General features: G+C 43.4%; 1 protein-coding gene across 7 annotated transcripts in view; it reads right to left on the reverse strand.

Annotated features, from left to right (window-relative positions):
* The window catches only part of MSL1 (MSL complex subunit 1), a 1,034,461-nt gene that overhangs the window by 716,844 nt on the left and 292,403 nt on the right, over positions 1 to 25,214 (reverse strand). For all 7 annotated transcript variants that reach the window (XM_044055025.1, XM_044055020.1, XM_044055021.1 and 4 more), the window contains one exon: positions 7,028 to 7,251. In XM_044055025.1, coding sequence (XP_043910960.1) covers positions 7,028 to 7,251 — 224 coding nt within the window. The remainder of the gene's footprint in view (positions 1 to 7,027; positions 7,252 to 25,214) is intronic.

Raw genomic sequence — 25,214 nt, forward strand, 5'->3', positions numbered from 1 at the left:
GGTCTTCGAGCCTCTGTTAGTATCTGCTGAACTTCCTTGGAGAGAGATAGGCTGAAGTTATTTATGGGATCTCCCAGGCTGTTAGCTGCAGTGTCTGTAGATTTGGATGCACTGTTTCGAAGTTGTGTTGAGTCAGAAGTAGAGGCCATTGGGGAAGGACCCACCTCCTGGTGTGACATATGCTCCGTAGTAGTGGGTACCAGTGTTGTCTTGGCCAGTCCGGAGCTATTATGATTCCCTTGGGTCTCTCTGCTTTGATCTTTAGTAATACTGAGGTCATCAGTGGCAGAGGTGGGAATGCATAGATTGTTAGTGAGTTCCAGTTGAATGAGAGGGCATCTATTTTCCAAGCTTTTGGATGGTATGTCCTTGTGCAGAATTTTGGTAGAAGATGGTCGAGATGAGAGGCAAATAGGTCCACTTCTGGCTTGCCCCATGTCGAAGTGAGTTGTCTGAAGGCCTTCGGATGTAACCTCCACTCGTGTGGATCTGTGAAATTCCTGCTTAGGCTGTCTGCCAATACATTGTCTTTTCCTGGGACAAACAGGGATTGTAACTGGATGTTTAGACTCAGTGATTTCTCCCAAAGATACATTGTCAGTCTGCAAAGGGGGTAAGAGTGGGTGCCCCCTTGCTTGTTTATGTACCACATCACAGTGGTGTTGTCTGTCCGTATCAGTCGATGGCCTTGCTGGAGTTGGTGTTGAAAAGTCTCGATGGCATGCATTACTGCCAGCATTTCTTTTTGGTTTATATGCAGATGTGTTTCCTTTGGAGACCATTGTCCTTGTATACACCTGCCTTCCATGTGTGCCCCCCATCCAAGGTCTGAGGCGTCTGTGGTCATGGTCTGTGTTATCTGTGGTTTTTTGAATGACATACCTGTGTTTGCCTGGCTCACCGAGGCCCACCATAGAAATTCCTTTTGTAGGCATGGGATGAGCGGAATGATTGTCTCCAAGTTGTTGCTGTGTTGAGACCAAATGCTTTTTAGGTACCATTGAAGCTTTCTCATGTGTAGTCTTGCTAATGGAACCAGGAGAATGCAAGATGCCATGTAACCCAGGGCCTGCAGGAAACTCCTTGCAGTCATCTGGGTGAGTTTTGCTAAACCTTTGAAGTAATGAGCTAACTTCTCTTGTTTGTCTTCTGTCAGGTAAGCCATCTGAGAGGCTGTGTCTAGTTTGGCTCCTAAGAAGATTATTTGCTGGGATGGCTGCAGTCTTGACTTTTGGAAGTTGACTGTGTATCCCAGAGCTTGAAGTAATCGTATGACATAATCCAGGTTTTTTGTCAACATCAATTTGTCGTCCGCTTGTATGAGGCAGTCGTCCAGGTATGGGTAAATTTGTATCCCCCGGAGCCTGCAATGAGCAATTACTGAAGCCAGGCATTTTGTGAATACTCTGGGCGCAGTAGATAAGCCAAATGGCAATGCTGAGAATTGATAATGCTCTGGCCCTGCAAGAAATCTGAGGTATCTTCTGCAGCTGTGTCAGATAGAGACATGCAGGTATGCCTCCTTGAGGTCCAGAGTGATCAGCCAAGACCCCTTGCCCAGCATGGGAAGGAGTTGCTGTAGAGTCAGCATTTTGAACTTTGGTACTATGAGAAAGGTGTTTAATGCGGACAAGTCCAGTATTGGTCTCCATTGAGATTCTTTTCTTGGAACCAGGAACAGTCTTGAGTAAAACCCCTGGTCTTGTTCTTGTTGTGGAACTCTTTCTATTGCTTTCATCAGAGTCAGCAGAGTGATTTGCTTGATAGCCTCTGCCCTCTGGTTTTGTGGTAGGTTTGGCATGCCTTGTTTTCTTGGTAAGGTATGAAAATGAAACCTGTACCCTCGGTCTATAATGTCCAAAATCCATTTGTCCTTTGTCAGTCTGTGCCAGTTTTCTGCAAACAGAGATAATTTCCCGTCCAAGGGAGCTTCTATTTGTTCCCTGGTAGGCGGTAGTAGAGGAAAGTCATTGAGATTGTGGTTGTGGGGCAGGTGAAATCCCTGCGTCACTTCTTTGGTTTCCTGGCTGCCATTGTCGTCCCCTGTAATGGCATCTGTATTGGCCTCTTCCTCGGCCACGTCTGTTCTTACCCCTTTGAAACTTTTCTGTATTAGGAAAGGACCAGTTTTTAGAAGGCCAATTCCTACTGAATCTGGGGGGTTGAACTTGGAGGAAATCTTTCACCGTCTGAACTGATTTTGCTTTTTCTTCGATGGTCTTTAACACATCCTTAGCATTTGCACCAAAAAGCTTGTTCTTTTCCAAAGGTGCATCCAGAAGTTTTGCTTTTACATGATCTGGTAGAGGTTGATCTTTTAACCAAGCATGTCTTCGAATGACTGCCCCTGTCATAGCTGCCCTACATGAAGCTTCCAGTGCATCATACCCACACTGCAGGAAGTGGTTGCTTACTTGCTGAGTGTTATGTACAGCTTCCTGCAAAGTCTTCCGGTCTAAAGGATCAGGAGTGGCTAGAGTTTTTTGTAAATCTTCTAAAAGGTAATCCTGATATTGTAACATATGAAAAAGGCAATTTAAAGCTCTCATAGATAAGGTAGTGGATGTGTAAACTTTTTTAACCCATCTCTCTAAAGACCTGGCCTCCCTGTTGGAGGGCAAAGGATTTTTAGAGGTGGAGGCTGAAACTCCTTTAGGCCCCTGTGAAATAGTTTCCAAATCAGCAGAATGGGCCCTGAATAAATGGGAATGAGTTTCTGGGACCCTGTAATACCTGTCAGGCTTGGCTGGAGCAGGAGGAAGAGAATCAGGGGTAGCACTAGAGTCAGAATATAGATCATCCAGAACATCAAGTACAGGAGGAATAGCTAAGGGCCTGTGCTGGGGCTTCTTAAGGAAAGTCCTCAGGCGTTTCCTAGAATCAGAATATTCCTGACCTTGCCACTTGAAATGTTCCCTCATGGTGTGCAGAACTTCCCCAAAAGAAATATCCTCAGGAGGGGAGGCCGAGGGAATGGAATCTTCTGCATCCGAGTCCTCATAGGTCTGGAAGAGCTCTTCCTGGCTATCAGAGTGGACAGAGCCCTCAGAGTCTTCATCTGAAGGAATAGGTTCAGAGGGTTCAACCCTGGGCCTTTTATCATGAGGCTGGGATCCTCTCTCAGGATGGGCCTGTGAACATCTAATCATGGAAATTAAATCAGCAGCCATAGACATAATTTGTGTCTCTGGAGTAGGCTGAGGTAAGGATTTAGAAGTAATATGCTTTATCTTGATGGCTGCCTTAGCCCTAGTGTAGGCCTTAATAGACATGGCCATAGGAGACCTGGCAGCTCCACGTGCAGGAGTGACCTTGTCTATAGCAATGGTCTCGGGCATTTCCTCGGTTTCGGTATCCGGAGGAAAATCGATAACTGGCGTCGGAGTGATGTCCGGAATCGGAGTCGTCGGTAATGCGGTGTCTTCGGTTCGGAGCGGTGGAGAGACCGTCTCGGAGGGAACCGGAGCACTTGCGCTGGGTTTTGGCATGGAGTCGGTGGTAGACGCGGGCCGAGAATGTCGGTCCCGGTCTTTTCGCTTTTTGGGAGTTTGCGATGTCGTAAGATCCGACGGCATGTTGTAAGCAAATTTATCGGCAAAAAAGTCTTCAGCGAACTCCGCCCGGCGCCTGAGAGTGCGCTTGTTGAAGCGAGCACAGGCTACACAGGCCGAGACGTCGTGGTCTGGGCCCAGGCAAGGAAGACAGTAAGAGTGGAAATCCTTATGAGGTATTTGTTTACCACAAGAAAGACAATTGTTAACTTTTTCAGTTATTTCTGACATCAGCAGAGGCAAGAAAAGGTCCCCAACGGGGTACTTAGCTTTTTTAATGACTTCGGTATCGAAGAATACAGGAGCTGACCGACCGGCACTTGCGAACTGCTTCTGCTTCGGGCACCGCGCGGCAAGAAAGACTGAAGAAAATGGCGTCGGCTGATGCTTATATACTCCAGCCACTCTGACGTCGGAGAGAAATGCGACATCAGCCGACGTCGGACCCAGACTTTGGAATCCGGCCGACCGAGGGCTGCCTGAGGCAGGACAACCCACATGTTATGACTGCAGTTGCATTCTTGAAGGACATCAGACTCTGAGGTAGCCACCCTCCTTGATGTTTCCAAAGTATCAAAGTCACAGTGCAAATAATGCTTAGCAACTTGGGAACAACAGCTGCAGACGTCCAGCAATTATTTGGAGAGAGCTCTATTCTCCACCCCCTACAGTTTTTCCTTTATCTGGTCCAGCAGAGTTTTCTAGAACTTTTTCAAATGGAACTGGCAATTAAAAGCTCTCATAGTCACGTAAACGGAAACATATACTTTTTTGCCAAAACTGTCATGGGTCCTCCCTTCTATGCCATTTAGCAAGAGGTTCCTAGAAGTGCTACAACTTCCTTTCTTGGGTCTCCGAGTCACTACCGCAGAGCCAGCAACATGATTCAAAAATATATGCTTGTGGGAATCCAGGACCCTATAAAATGGTCTGGTTTCCTAGGAGCAGATGGTTGGGAGTCAGGTTGCTAAGAAGAGTCAATTATGACATCATACACAACTTCTAGCACTGGAGGAATGGCCAAAGGTTTATGCGAAGGGAATTTCAAAAATTCTCCAACCCTCCCTTTTAGACCGATGATAATCCTAAGTTTCCCAATGGAATAAATCCTTCATTTTATGGAGTGAATCCCCAAAAGTGAAATCCTACTGGGAAAGGGGGAAGCCTTTGTCTTCCCAGAAAAAAAAATTATGAAGTAGCAGAAAGACTAGTAGGACTGCGCTATCTGGAAGTCACAATCAGAATGAGATCCTCTGCCAGTCTAAGTAGATTTTGCGGTACGCCTGCTGGAGTTGGAAGCCAGAAGGACTAGGCTTAAAGACAGAAAAAGTTCTTTTAATAAATCCTTAGGCGAGGGTGTAGTGTCAGATGAACTAGGACCTGTCCGAGGCCTGGTTTGGTTGACTGATGACCTCTCTGTAGATTTTGGAATTCCAGCCTCCCTATCCAGACTTGTGCAGATGTCTAGGGGGGCTGGAGGCATTTCGGACTCCAAAGGATACTAAGCAGACACCTCCAACACACCTTCAGTCTTCGGAAGGGACCACAAGAAGTGCCTCCTTTCCTTCAACAATCATGAGTCTGCGTGGACTGCTGATGGTGAAGCAAAGTTATCTGCCACCCTGGAACGTTTTGGACACTCCTCTCTGCACTTGCAGGATTGGGTCAAAGTCAGAGTCAGACAACAAAGTGCGTGAGAATCTTTGACTCCCTTCTTTTTGTACAAACTGAGCTAAGGATTCGGCCTGATGTTGGATGTTGCACTTACTGAAGTGAGCATAGTGAGGACAGTTAGGTAAGTCATGCTCCAGTTTCAAACAAAACAACAAGCACAAAAGTCTTGATTGTGGAATCTATTTTCCACAATCAAGACAAATGTTACTCCTGGTACTCATCTAGGAGCAAGCCAATTAGGTAAGATAATGAAAGGTTCCCCAACAGAGCACTTAGCTTTCTGAAGAACTCTGGTTCAGACCAATGTAGTCTACAGGAGTGGATGCTTCGCGCTCCAAAGACAAGAAAGAGCTGGAAGATGGTGATGGACGATGACTCTTACACACAGATGTCCTGAAGTCAGGATTAGAGCATCTGCCAGCCCTGGAGAATGGTTTTAAGTCTCTGGTATTCAGGCCTGACAAACATTACCAAAGCAAGAAAAACCCGTACAGTTAGTATTGCAACACTGAAACATAATGAACATAAAGAAGACAATGCTAAACTGGTAATGAATGGCTACTATTTGAAGATACAGGAATCTTTTTTGACAGTTTCTTAATCTTTATGTGCTGGTAAGTGTTTTGAAGCTCTAAACAGCACATCTAAGTCTTCCCTGGACAGCAAACAAACAAAGATACAAGGGTCACCAAACAAATGGACTTTTATGAACTAAAAGTGTTTAGATGAAGTTTAACATGGGCCTTAGGCACTAAAAAAGATGCAGAACTAAATCAAACTTCTAAATGGCTTTGTAGGACCCGGTTGGATTTCTTTTGAACTAGAGGAGCATCTACACCTCCTCCTTCTACCTTTCTACAACCTTCTGTCAAGGCGGACATCAAATGAGGACAGAGACAACATTGGTGAATGAAAGAATTGTATTAGTTGCTTTCTTTACCGATGAGGTGGTAAATTGTGAACACGGCTGTATGCAGAAAAAGTATACCCCCAGCACTCTTCAAAGAGCAATACCTTGGAATCTGTCCATTAAAGGGTAGACCACTGATACGACCACTCTACTATCATAAAACCATCTTAAAGGCCTTATGCTGTTCTTCTTTAGGGAGAGAAGTCGCAAGTCGCAGGACATCCTTCTCTATCATATGCTAAAATTCTAGAATTTTGCTAAATCCATAAGGGAAGGCCTCCATCATCTACATCTTCTTAGGCTTACTCACAGTCTTGCAGGGGCTACATACGCTTCTTTTTCTGGAGGCAGTTCCTCTTCTGACATGGATGCTAGGAGGAGGAGGATGAAGCACAGTCTTCAGCAGTAACATCCTGGAGGTGAGGAGGTGTGGGGTTGAAAAGACAACATAGAATTATGCCAAATAAAGCTGCATGAAACAAAAATTACCTCACAAAACATCTCTTGAAACAGCCTGGGACTACTCAATGTACAATCAAAATCCTTCTCAGCAGGAAAGAACAGGAGCATTCTTATAATGCAGGTTATCACAGGAATTTCTAGCATATGTATATGTTGGTGTGGGGTCATCAGACTGGGATGGTTTTGTGTGTGTGTGTGTGTGTGTGTGTGTGTGTGTGTGTGTGTGTGTGTGTGTGTGTGTGTGTGTGTGTGTGTGTGTGTACATCAAACAGTCCTAACAAACATCACTCCTACCCGTTTCAGAAGCTGGAACTCTGCGAAGTCAGACCATGCAGTAATCTTCCACCTAACTCTGGGCTGCAATTTAGCCCCCTTCCAACAAAATCAACAAACATAAATATAAACAATGTAGCTAACCGGAACAATTTACCTTTTATGTCCTTTCATTGCCTTTCCGTGTGAAAAGGTTTTAGGGGTCCCAGCTGGAGGACTTTCTACTGTTGCCTCCTGATGCTCTATAAACAACTTCTCGTGAGGTTCAGTCATTTTTTTTTCTTCAACCTCAGGACTTTGAAATATTCTGTATCTGTCTCTCTCACTATCCTTCTTCACCAGCTGCAGCCTCCTCTCCATACGTTCCAACCGTGCCAGGAGCTAGAATTTGAAATACAACACATCTACAGTCATTTCTTTTTTAAATAACCATCCCCACACACTAATTCCTCTTTACAACTCCCTCCCTTCCAGAACAACTTTCATGCCTTTCTCTGGACTTACCACTACCATTTTCCAAATCTACAGAACACGCTGCATGACAGCAACTCTGTGTATTCCTTCTAAATGTAATGCAATACTCTGGTTTCAAAGGCAAAATATGCTACAGCAGATATTATGGACACTGTGTCAATCTCAACAACAGAACACCATTAATAAAAACTCTCTCCAACATTCTGCAGCTCAACCCCTCCCAATGTCTGTAAGTTTTATCAGGAAGCAAGTAGCAATGCTGTGGCAAAATTTATATTCCTGCTCAGCTATACTGCCTCCAATCCAAACTCTGCAAAATTAATATACAACTGTTAATGTGTAGTGTTCAGAACTTGATTGGCAATTTAAAGGCACCATTAACAGTGACATAGCAAAAATGCAAAAAAAAAAAAAAAAAAAATGCAAAAAAAAAAAAAAAGTAAATGTTTACAAGGTGTTCCGTGGTGTATCCTGACTAGTTGCTTTTGGTGAAGATTTTACACGCACACACACACGCACACGCACGCACACACACGCACACACACACATTATATATATACATTCCGGCATCTGTTCCACCAGCTACCACTATTGTCATGGATACTACGTTAACTGACGTAGATTTGATGAGCCCTTTACCCAAGGAAGTCACTACAGTGAGATCCGGTCGGACTTCAGGTACCAGCTTCGCTATGCCTCCTGAACTACCCGCCACTGTGGAGGCAGTGAATGTTGCTTCAACACCGCAACCTAACCAGGAAGCGGATTGCGCTACTACATCTAAGAGAGACATGGGAGCTGTAAGGAAACAAGGGGCTTTTTCCTCCACCAATGATTTTTTACCCCTTCCAATAAGGAAAGCACAACTACCAAGGGACAGATTGAACAGTTGGGACAGGAGGAAACGGAAGTTCTCTGGAGAGAACTTCCATCAGCAGGGAAGGAAGTTCAGATAAACAAACATTTGTTCTTTAATCTATCAAGGTTGGTACTTGATTCGTTTGATATCAGTGTCCTTGATAAGGGCTTGACTTTCATCCCTTCTCAGGGCAGTTTCCTGAATAACTTAATGATAGATTTGCGCCTGTTTGCTAGGAGGGTAGCGATTAAACTATTGTTTTCCAAAGACACATCGAGTGAGACTACCAGTGCTCACCCAACAGACATTCATGTGTTTAAGCGAAGGAGTACTTTTTCCCCTATGTTGCCCAGTCATACAGAAAGCTTTGTTAAATTATGTGAACGGGACCTCTATGATTATTTTTTGAAAGGCAAAAAGAAATGTTTGTATTTCAACATGTCTAGGGAAGAGAATGCCTCATTGAGGAAGTTATCCCGTGAAACATCTACTACTATTAGACCGGCAGACAAGGGAGGGGGTATTGTTTTGCTGAATACACAAGATTATGATTCATATATGGAAAATATGCTTAGTGATTATTCTACTTATGAACGCATTGATGAAGGGACTTTAAACAAAATACTTAATGATATTAATGATGTACTGTTTGATTTATTAATGTGTCGTCAGATCAGTAAAGATCTATATGAATTTTGTCTTACTCCCTATCCTCATCTTCCTGTAATAAAAGGATTACCCAAGATGCACAAAGGGGTGCATCCACCTCCTCTCAGACCAATAGTCTCAGGGGATGGGTGGAGTACGGAGAAAATCTCCGTCTTTCTAGAAAAATTATTAAGGCCATTTGTCAATGGTATCCCGACTATTTTGAAGGATACCTACCAGCTTCTGGACTTTTTGGATGCTTTAGATGTTGAATTGATTAAAGATAAACACCTGTTAGTAACTATGGATGTCAGAAATCTGTTTACCTCCATCCCAAACGATAAGGGTATTGAATCCATTAGGGAATTGTTTCAGGTTTTACCCTCTATAGATCGTAGTACAGAGATAATGGTACGCCAGTTATTAGAGTTGGTTTTAAACAATAATGTTTTTTGTTTTAAAAAGCATATGTTTTTACAGTTAGCAGGGGTTGCCATGGGCACCCCCTGCGCCAATACATATGCAAACTTAGTAGTTTACCAGTGGGAGAGGGAGTTTTTATTTAATCATGATTCCTTTAAGAAATGCTTGGTATATAAACGTTTTTTGGACGATATCCTTATCGTTTGGGATGGTAGTGCACAAGATTTCTCTTTGTTTGTGGAATATTTAGAAACCACTACGGACTATCTTAGATTCACGGTAGAAGCTTCTCGTGATAATGTGAGCTTCCTTGATGTGAACCTTAGCATTCGAAATGGCAGGTTATCATCTTCTCTCCATAGAAAGGCCTGTTGGAAGAATGCTATACTAAGATATGATAGTATGCATCCCAGTCATATATTTAGGGGTATAGTGAAGTGCCAGTTTCAGAGGCTCTTGAGGCTTTGTAGGGATCCTGTAGATCTGGCTGCTGAATCAGAAAGGCTAGAGTTGATTTTTATCCAGAGAGGTTATGATACCAAGTTAATAAAACAAATCAAACTTGAGACACTGGGGATAGAATCAGATATGAATGACACAAATTCCAATACTATAGTTACTAGGAAACAAAGCCATAATATTAAACAGGCCTCTGATAGGGTTATGTTTGTTACCACATACACCAATGATAGCTTAGCGATTAAAAAAATTATAGCTAAACATTGGGGTGTTTTAACTTTAGATGGTAAGACGGCAGACATAGTAGGCTCCAATCCTGGGTTCATCTACAGGAATAATAAAAATTTGAAAAGAATATTATGTGTAGACCATACTATTGGTCAAGATGGCATTAGTTCATTGGATGTTGAAAAATCAGGAGAAAGAGGGACATATCCCTGTAAGAATTGCAACTACTGTGGCTATATATCGAAAGAACAAGATTTTATACATCCAGAGTTGGATTTCTCGTTTAGCCCTAGGTTCTATGCAAATTGTAATACATCAGGACTTGTATACCTAGCGAAGTGTCACACATGTCCTGCATTTTATGTAGGCATGACCAAAAGGAGCTTTAAACAAAGGATCTACAACCATGTTTACGACATTAGGAATAATAATCCATTAAATGCATTAGCTAAACATGTTTCTATTTGTAATAAACATGGCTTTGAGTTTAGAGTACTCCAGATAATACCTCAAGGACAGAGAAGGGGAGATTACATGAGCTACCTGGAGCAAAAAGAATTAGAATGGGTATTTAAACTAAGAGCCCACTACCCGCCTGGTCTTAATACATATGTCTCATTACGCTCAGTGTTAAAATCCCGTAGATGAAGGTATATATTATAGTTAATAGTTTCACATACATGGATGCTGACTTACGGATTTTATCTATGCTTTATCCATGTATTTGTCTGTGGAATTTGTGTTTGATATATGCTGTTATATTACACTCTATATATGGATCAAGGTTTACATCTAGGTTAGTACTTTAATTGTATTATACTTGTATATATATATTTATAGTTGCCATTTATGATTATTTATCTATTTATAGTTATTTATATATATATATGCATATAACATCTTAGGAAAGGAGTTTTTAATGACTGTATTGTTATTAGAATTTTATATGTTTATTTTAAATTATGTGTATAAACTCTTGTGACCTGTAGGGGAGTAATATCACTGAAGTCCGTCTAACTAAGGGTTAATTTGATGTGTAGTGCTTATTGGAGGATTTGAATTAATTGGACTTATCAGTTATATTTAAATAAGGCTGCTTTATTTTATTTTGTGATCTGAAGAAGCGTATTAGTACGCGAAAGCGCTTATCCCTGTTTTATTCTAATAAATGCGTTGGATTTTATAACTGCCTCTGCCTGCTCCTGTGTTGGGACTGTACGTGTGTTTTTTTGCTTGTTCTTCCAGTTTGTAACGGACAGTCCCTGGTTGGTGTGGTGATCTTTGTTGAGGATATATATATATATATATATATATATATATATATATATATATATATATAAGGATCTACTTCAGTAGATCGAACTTTTACAAGTTCAAACCTCATATGGCCGAGACCATATAATTGAACTTGTAAAAGTTCAAACACTGAATAAAAAAGAAAAAAAAACACAAAAAACAAAACTAGACGTCTGTAGCAGGGGGGGGCTACGCCCCCTTGCGCCCCCCACACCACCATACTTAAACAGAATAACTCCGAGATCACAGTGCATTGTGGAAAAGGGAAATCTTCCCGTTCCGCACTGTACGTGGATCTCCATTCAGCCCGTTTGAACTTTTACAAGTTCAATCATATGGTCTCAGCCATATGAGGTTTGAACTTCTAAAAGTCCGTTCTACTGAAGGGGACCCATACACACACACACACACATATATATATATATATATATATATATATATATATATATATATATATATATATACACACACACACACACACACACATATACACACGCACACAGACATATCTATATACACACACGCACACAAAATTTGAATCACCTCTAATACCATTCAAAAATCTCATGCACTATTCTTTGTTTATGACAACACAAACAGGGTTCACAATGTAGGCATTTTATTATACTGTTCAATTTTGGTTCCAAATAATATATCAAAAATGCATTAATACAAGGTGTGGCAAAAAGGATGGGGCCCTCCGAGTATATGAATACGGTCATCTCCGCCAAAGATTAAAGTGAGCAATGTACTGCCTACATTTATGACATAAATAACAAGATACCCTCTTTCCAGCATGATGTACAGAAAATATGACCAACTCATCAGTTGATTTGTGTGAAAGCTCTCGATAGCGAGTCTATGACTGTAATAGCCTACCCACCTACCTGCACTCTAATGTTCTCTGTAGCTCTCTTGTTCAGTGTCAGATAGCCATTTTGTCAGCACACATCAATGTCATACCACACTACGAAACCGTGCGTACCTCTGCGCCTAGCAGTTGTTCCCTCTCAAATACAGAGGGAGCATGCACTGTAAACCAAGAAAACAAAGTAGTAAACATATACACACTTGCCCAGCTTACAGAAAAAGTACAGTTTTGTACCTACCATAAATGTAGATGTTCGAGTGTCTTCACTGCTGCAGTCATTACACTTGGGTTATCCTGCCAACAGGCGGGACCGCAGTCAGCCTGAGTTCCAAAGTCTTGGTCCGGCGTCGGTTGCGGTCGCCTCTTCCCTGATGTCAGTGCGCCACGGGTATACAAGAAGCAGCAGACACCATTTTCTTCTGTTTTTCTTGCCCCAGATGTCAGGTGCCCCCAAAAATGGTAGGCAATACATATTGCTAATAAAACATACAAAAAAGGTAAAAATAAAACCTTCATTAACCAGCAAATACACCACAAAGGTAGTATAGGTTAGTCCCAGATAAGAAAGAGAGGCTGGCGGGTGGGTAACCTGGACTGCAGCAGTGAAGACACTCGAACATCTACATTTATGGTAGGTACAAAACTGTACTATGTTCGTGTTTCACTGCTGCAGTCATTACACTTGGGTAGAATCCCAAAGCTGAGTTTGGGTGGCTGGCTCTATAGAGGATTTAGTGCGGTTATGAGGCCCTGCAGCACTGCAGTGGCAAAGCTAGCTCTGGATCTAGAATAAAGAGGCAAATGGTAATGCTTGGTAAAGGTGTGCACTGAACTCCAAGTTGCAGCTTCCAAGATATCTTTGGTAGGTACTCCTCTAAGGTAGGCAGTAGAAGTAGCAGTTGCCCTGGTGGAATGTGGTCTAATGTTAGATGGTACAGGTTTACCATGCTGTGTGTAGCAGAACCGGATACAGTGTCCTATCCACTTTGAAATGGTCTGCTTTGAAATAGCCTTTCCCTGTGATCCTGCAGCATATGACACAAGCAATTGTTCAGTTTTTCTGAAAGCTTTTGTTTTGTCCAAGTAGAAGCGTAATTGCCTGTGTATGTCCAAGGAATGTAGAAGTCTCTCCCCTTTATTCTGGGGGTTTGGGTAAAAGGTTGGCAAGTGAATAGTTTGGTTAAGAGCCACACTGGATACCACCTTAGGCATAAAGGAAGGGTTTGTCCTTAAAGAAACCCTGCCTTGGTGGAAAATGATAAAAGGCTCCACTGCCATTAGTGCCTGTAGTTCTGAGACTCTTCGTGCTGAGGTTATTGCCAGATGCAGAGCAGTTTTCCATGATATATATTTTAACTCTGTTGAATTGGCTGGTTCAAAAGGAGGCAAAGTGAGCTTTTCCAAAATGAAATTCAGGTCCCAAGTTGGTGTTGGTGCTCTCAGGGGCGGTCTTATGTTTTTAGCCCCTCTGAGGTACTGCTTTAGCAAAGGGTGAGAAAAAATAGGAGGATCTGTGTTGTAATGAGCCGAGATGGCAGAAGTGTGAATCTTAATGGATGAGAAGGATAGTCCTTTGTCCAGCATCTCAGTCAAGTATTGTAGTATCTGAGGAATGTTAGGGACCAGAAGATCAAGGTTCTGAGACTGGTTCCAGGCACAGAATCTCTTCCACTTTTCTGAATACGATTTCCTGGTGCTAGGCCTCCTGGCCTCCAAAATGACATCCATAACAGCTTCAGAGAGAAAAGTTGTCTGTTTGGCTACTGAATCTTCTATGCAGCCAGGTTTAAAGTTTTGAGCTGACTGTGCAGTATCTGATTGTTTTGCTAAGTCAGAAGGTGTGGAATTTGAGGCAAAATTCAAGGTGGACCTTGAGCTAAGTTCTTTAAGATTGGGTACCAGTGCTGGCGTGGCCAGTCTGGAGCAATCAGAATCATCTGTGGTTTGTCTTGTCTGGCTTTTAGGAGTACCTTTGAAAGGAGAGGCAGAGGTGGGAAGGCATAAACACTTAGACTTTTCCAGCTGAACGAAAGAGCATCCGCTTTCCATGCTTGTGTGTGATAAGTCCTTGTGCAGAATTTTTGTAGGTGGCAATTCAGTGGGGAGGCAAAGAGATCTATGTCTGGGCACCCCCATTTTTGCATTATCATGCTGAAAACTTGTGGATTTAATTTCCACTCGTGAGGATCCATGATGTTTCTGCTTAGGTCATCTGCCAGAGTATTTATCTTTCCTGGCAGGAATTGTGCTTGCAGATGAACTTGATAAGTTATAGCAGTGTTCCACAAGGTCATGGCTTGCCGGGGTAAGAATGAGTGCCCCCTTGCTTGTTTATGTACCACATCACTGTGGTGTTGTCCATCCTTATTAATAACTGTCCTGGATGCAGAAGGTCCTTGAAAGCTGTTAGGGCATTTTGTACAGCTAACATCTCTTTTTGATTGATGTGAAAAGGCATTTGTTCTGTGGTCCATTTGCCCTGAATACATTTTCCTGCCATGTGTGTCCCCCCAGGTGTAATCTGAGGCGTCTGTTATAGTCTGCCTGACTGTGGGGACAGTGAAAGGCTGACCCTTGCTGAGGTGACATGCCTGTGCCCACCATCGAAACTCCTGTTGTAGGCAGGGAATTAGAGGTATTACTGTCTCCAAGCTGTGTGAATGTTGAGACCAAACACTTTTTAGGTACCATTGTCATTTCCTCATATGCAGTCTTGCATATGGAATTAGTAGAATGCAGGATGCCATGAATCCCAAGGCCTGCAGAAGTTTTCTTGCAGGGAGTTGGGACTTTGTTGCCATCAACTGAAAATACTGAGCCAGTTGTCCTTGTTTGTCTGGCATTAGATAAGCCATCTGGGCCGTTGTATTTAAGCTGGCACCCAGGAATATTATCTCTTGTGAGGGCACTAGTTTTGATTTATTTTCGTTTACTGTGTACCCTAGGCAACTTAATCTTTTTACGAACACCAGATGCTGTAGAAGAATGTCCTTGATCTCTGCCTGAATCAGGCCGTCGTCCAGATATGGGTATATTTGAATTCCTTTTTGTCTGCAAAATGCAATTACTGGTGCCAGGCACTTGGTAAAGACCCTGGGGGCAGTAGATAAGCCAAAGGGCAGTGCAGAGAATTAGTAGTGTATTGAACCAGCTATGAATCTGAGGTATCTTCTGCAATTCTGTATGATAGGGACATGCAGGTATATCTCTTTGAGGTCCAAAGTAACAAGCCAAGCTTTCTTGCCCAACATGGGAAGGAGCTGCTGTAGTGTCAGCATTCTAAATTTCAGAACATCCAGGTAAGTATTTAGAGTGAAAAGGTCCAGAATGGGTCTCCAGGCTTTGTCCTTTCTGGGTACCAGAAAGAGTCTTGAGTAAAATTCTTGTCCTTTTTCCTGCTGTGGTACTTTTTGAATAGCTCTCATGTCCATGAGAGCTGTAATTTGTTTTTGTGCCTCTGCCCTTTGATTTTGTGGCAGGTCTGGCATTCCTTTTAGCCTTGGAAAAGTGTGAAAGTGGAACCTGTAACCCTGAGACACAATATTCAGCACCCATTTGTCTTGGGTGATTGCTTACCAGTTTTGAGAAAAAAAGTGCTAGTTTCCCCCCTAAGGGAGATGCCAAAAGGTAAGAGTTTGGCATTGGAAGGGGGAAGTCATTGGGACTGTTTCCTGTAAGGTTGTGACTTACCCTCACCTTGTTTTGGGTTTGAAGCACCCCACTGTTGTGGTCTGTAAGAACCTTGTGGCTGAGATCTCCCTCTTGGGCGTCTGTATCTGCCTCTTTGTGGCCTGTCTGACACTGGAAACGACCAATTCTTAGTAGGCCAATTTCTGCTAAATCATGGTGGCTGTACCTGTAAGAAATCCTTTACTGTTCGCATAGATTTTGCCTTAGCCTCCATTTTCTTTAATACCTCTTCTGCCTTAATACCAAATAAATTATCTTGCTGCAAAGAGGCATCCAGCAATTTTGCCTTAACATGGTCTGGTAAACTTTGTTCTTTTAACCAAGCATGCCTTTGAATCACAGATCCTGTAACTACTGCTCTACAAGAAGCTTCTAATGAATCAACACCACATTGCAAAATATGCTTTCCCACTTGTTCAGCTGCATGCAATAAATCCTGCATTTCCTTATAGTCAGGTTGTTCTGCATTTATACTCATTTTCTGTTTTAATTGAGACAGTAAACATTGTTGATACTTAAGCATGTGAAACTGGCAATTCAGAGCTCTCACTGCTAAAGTTGCAGAGGTGTAAACTTTCTTTCCCCATCTGTCTAATGCTCTAGAGTCCCTATCCGAGGGAACTGGATTCTTAGCCGTGGACGCCTTAATCCCTTTGGGACCCTGGGAAATAGTTTCTGGGTCTGCAACAGGGTTTTTATAAAGGAATTTGTGAGAGTCAGGGACTCTGTAGTATCCGTTTGGCTTGACTGGAGCTGGGGGTAAAGAATCAGGATTTAAACTAGATTCAGAGAAGACATCGTCCACAATGTCCAACACTGGTGGAATAGCAAGGGGCCTGTGCTGAGGCAGCAAAAGAAAGTCTCTGAGCCTTTTCTTGCATTCTGAGTAATCCTGGCCCTCCCAATGGAAATGCTCCCTCATGGTATGTAATGTTTCCCCAAAAGAGTAATCCTCAGGAGGAGAGGCAGAAGGAATGGATTCTTCAGCATCAGAATCCTCATGGGGGGGGGTAAAGAATATCCCTGGTCTGAAGAGGAATCAGAATATACTGAAACCTGGTCAGAGGAATCATAGTCTGTAGCCTGCCTAGGCCTTTTATCAGGAGGGGGATGGGAACCCCTGATCAAAGTTATCAAGTCTTTGGCCATCTTGAGCATCTGTTTTTTAGGCATGGAGGCCTGTCCACGTGAAGGCTGCACTTGCTTCTTTGTCTTTAGTAGTGTAGGCTTAGTCTTGGCTGTAGTTGTAATGGTAAGTTGAGTAGGCCTGAAAACACCCTCAGAAGCCGATGCCTGCTCAGCGGCTCCGGACTCATCTGAAGGGTTAATCTCTGTTGGCCTAACACCTTGAGGCTCCAGAGGCCTAGGCACCTCCACGTGGGAGTCGGACGCGGCCTGTGTTTCTGAGGTAGCGGGTGTCAGGGGCTGCGAAAGCGCCTCACTGATAACCGACGACTGGCCAAGAAGGGGCTTCGTCGCCAGTTTTGGACCTTGATAGCCTTTCCCTATCTTTACCTTTGCGCTTTTTGTGAATACCGGTCGTCGGTTGCTCCAACGGCATTGTGTAATTAAACCTTCGCCCAAAATAATGGCGAGCAAAATCAAACCGACATTTAATAGTGCATTTGTTAAATCTAGCACAAAACCGACAATTAGTGACGTCGTGATCTGGGCCTTGGCATGGAATACAGTAAGAATGAAAATCCTTATGAGGTATTTGCTTCCCACAAAAAATACAGTTATTAACTTTTTCTGACATCAGACTGAAGCAAGAAAAAATTTTCTCCAACGGGGTACTTAGCTTTATTGAAGACTTCGGTTCTGAAATCGAATTTGAAATCTCAGGAGTCGGCCGACCGGCACTTGCGAACTGCTTTTGCTTCGGGCACCGCGCGGCAAGAAAGACTAAAGAAAATGACGTTGGCTGCTTCTTATATACCCCTGGCGCACTGACGTCAGGGAAGTGGCGACAGCAGCCGAAGCCGGACCAAAACTTTGGAACTCAGGCCGACTGCGGGCCCGCCTGATGGCAGGATAACCAAGTGTAATGACTGCAGCAGTGAAACACGATGAACATCTGCAACAGCAGATGGGGTGGAAAATAATTCCCAGTTTAGTTTTCAGTTTTATTTTGTTTGTTAAAAGGGTATGTGTGAAGTGCATCAATACAGAATTATGCATTACCTAGTAAAAAAAGCTTTCTAAAAGTTAATAACATAAGTACCATGTTCAATCATAGCCTCACCTCAGGCTTTGTGCCCACAGAATGGCGCACAGCAATGGTTAGCCCACTCCACAAAGGGGGAGCCACCACGAACCCCGGGAAAAAGAAGTTATGTACCTACCATAACGTTCAATGTTAGTTGTCTTCATCTCGCCTTCCTTCTTGCTGTTTGGGTTCGGAGCCGATCCCCGGCTCCGACTCGGCCATCTTCTATAGCCTGAGAGCTGTTTACTGGTTCAAGGCTACCCTTTATCCCAGCATCAGCTACCCAGATCTCATTTGTGATAGCACACACTAGACATAAGTAGAGTAACCAGTTACTAAAAACTGGTTGTCCAATACACCTAAACAAGGAAAGAGTTATAAATTACCTGGCATGTGAAGTAATAAAAGATGCTAAGCCAGTGAAAACAAAAGGGAACTCCTCACAATCCTCTAGGAAGGGGGAAGGAGGGAGGGACGCAAGAAGGAAGGCGAGATGAAGACAACTAATATGGAACGTTATGGTAGGTACATAACTTCTTTATGTCAAGTTGTCCATCTCGCCTTTGTTCTTGCTGTTTGGACAGCGTCCCTAGCACCTAAAATCCCGGGTGGCTCATTGGAACAAACTCTCCAGAGCAGTAGAACCAAAGGAAGCTCTGCTCTGGGAGACCATATCTACCTTGTAATGAGAGATAAAAGTGTGGGGGTTTGCCCAAGTGGCAGCTGTACAGATTGAATCTATGGGCAACCTAGACTGAAAAGCTACAGAGGTGGCCAATGCTCTAGTGGAATGACCTTTTGGTTTAGCTGGTAGCTCTTTATTTCGTAACTGATAAAGGCAATAGTATCAGATAACCATCTGGATAAGGTCACTTTAGAAACTGGAAGGCCTTGTTTGTTGAAAGCATAACAAATAAATAACTGGTCTGACTTTCTTAGTTCCTTAGTTCTATGGAGGTAAAAACGCAATTGTCTGTGTACATCCAATTGGTGAAGCTTGTAATCTGCCTTGTTGCTGTGATTAGGAAAGAAAACTGGGAGATCTATGGATTGATTTAAATTGTTCTCTGAGCAGACTTTAGGAATAAAGGATGGAATGGTCCTCAGAGAAACTCTCCTTGTGAAACACCAGGTAAGGAGGACGAACACATAGTGCTTGAAGTTCTGAGACACGTCTAGCTGAAGTGATAGCAACCAGAAAAAGTGTCTTCCAAGAAAGAAATTTTAAAGAGCATGATGCTGCCGGTTCAAAGGGAGGCAAAATTAAGGAGGCTAAAACTAAATTGAGATCCCAAGGAGGGGGAGGATCTCTAACTGGGGGTCTAAGAAGAGATGTTCCTTTCATAAAGGCTTTGCAGAGCTTATGAGACATTATGCTAGAATTAAAAATACAGATATGAAAATTAGAAATGGCAGCTAGTTGTACTCTGATGGTAGCAGAAGCCGCACCAGACTGAAAAAGCTGTGCTAAAAATTCAAGAATTTCATGGACTGGGGCTGAGAAAGGATCCAAATTTCTAGATTCTGCCCAGTATGAAAACCGTTTCCATTTACTAGCATACGTTTTCCTAGTAGTAGACTTATGTGAGGAAATAATAATATCACGGACTGCTGGGGAAATACTAGAAAGACTGGCTAAGATTGGAAGTGGAGTAACCAAGCTGTGAGCTGGAGAGTTTGAAGGGATTGGTGCAACCCGCCTGACTGGTGAATCAGAAGATCTGGAACTGGGTCCAGAATCCACGGTTGATCCAGAAGGTGGAGATGTAGGAACAGGAACCATATTTGTCGAAGCCAATATGGGGCAATGAGGATCATTTTGCAACCCAATGATTTTGCTTTCTGTATGACTCTTGGAATTAGGGGAAAAGGGGGAAAAGCGTAAAAAAGTCCCTGAGGCCAATCGTGGACTACAGCATCTCTGGGTATATGGACCTGGAAGAGGAAGTAGGGAGAAGTAGCTGCTGCATTTGTTGTTGAGAGGAGTGTCGAATAGGTCGCAGCAAGGCTGTCCCCATTTGCAGAAGATAAGATACGCAACTTCCTGATTCAGAGACCACTCGTGAGGCATGAGGATAGCTCTGCTGAGCCTGTCCGCTATAAAGTACAGTTTTGTACCTACCATAAATGTAGATGTTCGAGTGTTCACCCTGCTGCAGCCATCACACTTGGGTTATCCTGCCGTCAGGCAGTCCGGCAGTCAGCCTGAATTCCAAAGTCTTGGTCCGGCGTCAGTTGCTGTCGCTTCTTCCTTGACGTCAGTGCGCCAGGGGTATACAAGAAGCATCCGATGCCATTTTCTTCAGTTTTTCTTGCCCCAGATGTCAGGTATCCCCAATAGGTATATAGCTAGATAAAAATAAAACAATACCTTTAGGCACAAGCAAATACACCACAGAGGTAGTATAGGATAGAGTGGTATAGATAAGTTCAGAGGGGATGGAGGGAGGGTAACCTGGACTGCAGCAGGGTGAACACTCGAACATCTACATTTATGGTAGGTACAAAACTGTACTATGTTCATCGTGTTACCCTGCTGCAGTCATCACACTTGGGTTGAATCACAAAGCTAAGGATGGGAGGTGGAGTTAAACAGGGTTAGAAGAAGCTAGTAGGCCCTGCAAAACTGCAGTGGCAAAACAAGCTCTAGTCTTAGAATATAGAGGTAAGTGAAGGTGTTTGGTGAAGGTGTGCACTGAACTCTAAGTTGCAGCTTCCAGAATGTCCTTGGTTGGCACTCCCCTGAGAAAGGCTGCTGATGTAGCTGTAGCCCTGGTGGAGTGGGACTTAATGTTAGCAGGTACCGGTTCCCCCATGATGCGTGCAGCAGAAATATATGCAATGCTCTATCCATTTAGAAATGGTCTGTTTTGAGATAGCTTTTCCTTGTGATCCTGTAGTATAGGCTACAAAGAGCTGGTCAGTTTTTCTGAAAGCCTTAGTTTTATCCAAGTAGTAACGTAATTGCCTGTGAATGTCCAAAGAGTGCAGGAGTCTTTCTCCTTTGTTCTGGGGATTTGGGAAAAAGGTGGGCAAATGAATGGTTTGGTTTAGGGCCACACTGGATACCACCTTTGGCATAAAGGAACGGTTAGTTCGTAGAGAGACTCTGTCTTGATGAAAAATGAGGAAAGGCTCCACTGCCATTAGTGCCTGTAGCTCTGAGACTCTTCTAGCTGAGGTTATTGTTAGTAGCGGGGCAGTTTTCCATGAAAGAAATTTTAAATCAGCTGAAAAAGCTGGTTCAAAGGGCAGCAGTATAAGCCTTTCAGAACAAAGTTGAGATCCCAAGTAGATGTTGGTGCTCTCCTTGGCGGTCTTATGTTCTTAGCCCCTCTGAGGTACTGTCCTAAGAGTGGATGTGAGAATAAAGGAGGATCCGTGTTGTAATGAGCTGAATTTGCTGAGGCGTGGATCTTATTGGATGAAATGGAAAGTCCTTTGTGCAACATCTCAGTTAAATATTGTAGAATCTGAGGAAGGTTTGGATCAAGGGGATTTTGGCCTTTTGCCTGGTTCCAGGCGCAAAATCTTTTCCATTTGTCTGAATAGGTTTTCCTGGTGCTGGGCCTCCTGGCCTCCAGAATGACATCCATAACAGCTTTGGATACACGTGTTGGCTGGTTGTTTAGGTAATTTGCCATGCAGCTAGGTTTAAAGTCTTGAGCTGGCTGTGTAGAATCTGATTGTCTCGCTGGGTGAGCAGGTGAGGAATTTGTGGTAAAATCCATGGTGGGCCGTGGGCCATGTTCCTTAGAATTGGATACCAATTCTGGCGTGGCCAGTCTGGTGCAACTAGTATCATTTGTGGCCTCTCTAATCTGACTTTCAGCAGTACCTTTGCTAGAAAAGGCAGTGGAGGAAAGGCATACATTGTTAATGTTTTCCAACTGAATGAGAGGGCGTCCACTTTCCAAGCTTGTGGATGGAATGTCCTTGTGCAAAATTTTTGAAGTTGGTAGTTGTGGGGGCTTGCAAACAGATCTATGTCTGGGCGTCCCCATTTTTGAGCTATCATTGCAAATACTTGTGGATCTAGTTTCCAGTCGTGTGGATCAATGATGTTTCTGCTTAGGTCGTCTGCCAATGTGTTTTTCTTTCCTGGCAGGAATTGTGCTTGTAATTGAACCTGGTATGACAGTGCAGTGTTCCACAAGGTCATTGCTTGTCTGCAGAGAGGGTAGGAATGTGTGCCCCCTTGCTGGTTTATGTACCACATTACTGTGGTATTGTCCGTCTTTATTATTAGTTGTCCTGGGTGTAAAAGGTCCTTGAAAGCTGTTAGGGCATTCTGTACTGCTAGCATTTCTTTTTGATTGATATGCAGATGCCTCTGATCTGTAATCCATTTGCCCTGAATGCACTGTCCTGCCATGTGTGCTCCCCAGGCATAGTCCGATGCATCTGTTGTCATAGTTTGCCTGGCTGTGGGTAAGGTGAAAGGCTGACCCTTGTTGAGGTGACATGCCTGTGCCCACCATAGAAACTCCTGTTGAAGGCAGGGAATGAGTGGTATCATTGTTTCCAAGCTGTGGCTGTGCTGAGTCTATACGCTTTTCTGGTACCATTGTAATTTCCTCATATGCAGTTTTGCAAATGGTATTAGTAGTATGCAAGATGCCATGAATCCCAAGGCCTGCAGAATTTTTCTTGCAGGGAGTTGGGTCTTTGTTGCCATTATTTTGAAATATTGATTCAGCTGTTGTTGCTTATCTGGTGTGAGATAAGCCATCTGGGCCATTGTATTCAAGCTGGCACCCAGGAATATTATGTTTTGTGAGGGCACTAGTTCTGATTTATTTTACTGTGTACCCTAGGCAACTTAGAAGGTGTTTGACAAATGCCAGATGCTTTAAAAGAATGTCCTTGCTTTCTGCTTGAATAAGGCAGTCATCCAGGTATGGGTATATTTGAATTCCTCTGTCTGCAGTATGCAATTACTGGTGCCAGGCATTTTGTGAAGACCCTGGGCGCAGTAGATAAGCCAAAGGGCAGTGCAGAGAATTGATAATGCGTTGAACCTGCAATGAAGCGGAGGTATCCTCTGCAATTTTGTCAGATAGGGACATGCAGGTATGCCTCCTTGAGGTCCAGCGTTACTAGCCAAGCATTCCTGCCCAGCATGGGAAGAAGCTGCTGTAGTGTTAGCATCTTGAATTTTGGTACTTGCAGATAGGTGTTCAGAATTGAAAGATCCAGAATGGGTCTCCATGCTTTTTCCTTTCTTGGGACTAGAAAGAGTCTAGAGTAAAATACTTGTCCTTTCTCCTGTGTAGGTACCTGTGTGGCTCTCGTGTCCATGAGAGCTGTAATTTGTTTTTGTGCCTCTGCCCTTTGATTTGGTGGCAGGTTTGGCATTCCTTTTATCCTTGGTAAGGTATGAAAGTGGAATCTGTATCCTTGAGAGACAATGTTTAGGACCCATTTCTCTTTTGTGATGATGTGCCAGTTGTCTGCAAAAAATGCTAATTTTCCTCCCAAAGGAGCTGCCAGGAGAGATTTGCTTGGTAGTTTGAGGATTGAGTCATTGTGTTTGTCTTCTGCTAGCTTGGGGCCTGTCTTCTCCTCCTTTCTGGGTAGCAGTAACCCATTGGCGAGATTTGTAAGGGCCTTGAGACCGACCTCTGCCCCTTGGCCGTCTGTATTTGCCCCCCTGTGATCTGTCAGAAGCTAGAAAGGACCAGTTTTTTGTTGGCCAATTTCTGCTGAAACGAGGGGTTTGTACCTGCAAAAAATCCTTGACCGTCTGCATAGACTTTGCCTTATCCTCCATTTTCTTTAAAATCTCTTCTGCTTTGATAGCAAATACATCCTGCTGTAAAAGTGCATCCAATAATTTTGCTTTAACATGATCAGGAAGGGTTTGTTCTTTTAACCAAGCATGTCTATGTATGACAGATCCAGTAACAGCTGCTCTACAGGAAGCTTCCAACGAATCAAATCCGCATTGTAAAGTATGTTTGCCCACCTGTTCAGCTGAATGCAACAGATCCTGCATTTCCTTGAATTCAGACTGTTCAGTATGTGTGCTCATTTTTTGTTTTAATTGAGACATTAGGAATTGCTGATATTTCAATACGTGAAGCTGACAATTTAATGCTCTCATAGCCAGAGTTGCTGAGGTGTATATTTTCTTTCCCCATCTATCTAGGGCTCTGGAATCCCTTTCAGAGGGCACAGGATTTTTAGCCATAGAAGCTTTAGCTCCCTTAGGACCCTGGGAAATTGTTTCTGGGTCAGCCACAGGGCTTTTATAAAGGAATATGTGCGAGTCAGGTACTCTGCAGTATCTGTCTGGTTTGGCTGGAGCAGGAGGTAGAGAGAGTCTGGATTTAAACTAGACTCCATGTAAACATCATCCACAACATCTAAAACTGGAGGGATAGCAAGAGGTCTGTGCTGGGATAGTAAAAGGAACTCTCGGAGCCTTTTCTTAGAATCAGAGCAATTCTGGCCTTCCCAGTGGAAATGTTCCCTCATGGTATGTAAAGTTTCCCCAAAGGAGTAGTCTTCAGGGGGAGATGCTGAGGGAATAGAGTCTTCAGCATCAGTCTTCATAAGGTGGAAAAGTGTAATCCTGTTCCTCAGAAGAATCTGAGGAAATTGAAACCTGGTCAGAGGAAGCATAATCCTCCTCTTGTCTTGGTCTTTTATCAGGAGGGGGATGGGAACCCCTGATTAGGGTAATCAAATCTTCAGCCATCTTAAGCATCTGTTTCTTAGGCATGGGGCCTTGAACTGTAGACTGATGTACAGTCTTCTTGGGTTTTAAAGGAGTTTTAAGCTTAGCATAAGATTTAATGGTGAGTGTAGTCGGTCTGAAGACACCTTCTGCAACCAGATGGCTGCGTTGGCCTAGTAGGCTCCGCTTGGGAATCCGCAGCTGTCTGGGGTTCCAGTTCTGCGGTAGTCAGGGGCTGTGTAGGCACCTCACTGAAAACCGGAGAACCGTCGACAGGCCCAGTAGAGGCCTCGGAGTCTGGCTTGTTCCTAGGCTGCCTGTCCTTATCCTTGCGTTTTTTATGTATGCCGGTCGTCGGCTGCTCCGATGGCACGATATAATTAAATTTCCTACCAAAGTAATGCCGTGCGAAGTCAAAACGTCGTTTGATAGTTCGTTTATTAAACCTAGCACAAAACCGACAACCTGTGACGTCGTGGTCTGGGCCTAGGTAAGGAATACAGTA

The sequence above is a fragment of the Protopterus annectens genome, chromosome 13.part0 (genome assembly GCF_019279795.1).
Source record: "Protopterus annectens isolate FY-2018-M chromosome 13.part0, PAN1.0, whole genome shotgun sequence".
NCBI classification, from domain to species: Eukaryota; Metazoa; Chordata; order Ceratodontiformes; family Protopteridae; genus Protopterus; species Protopterus annectens.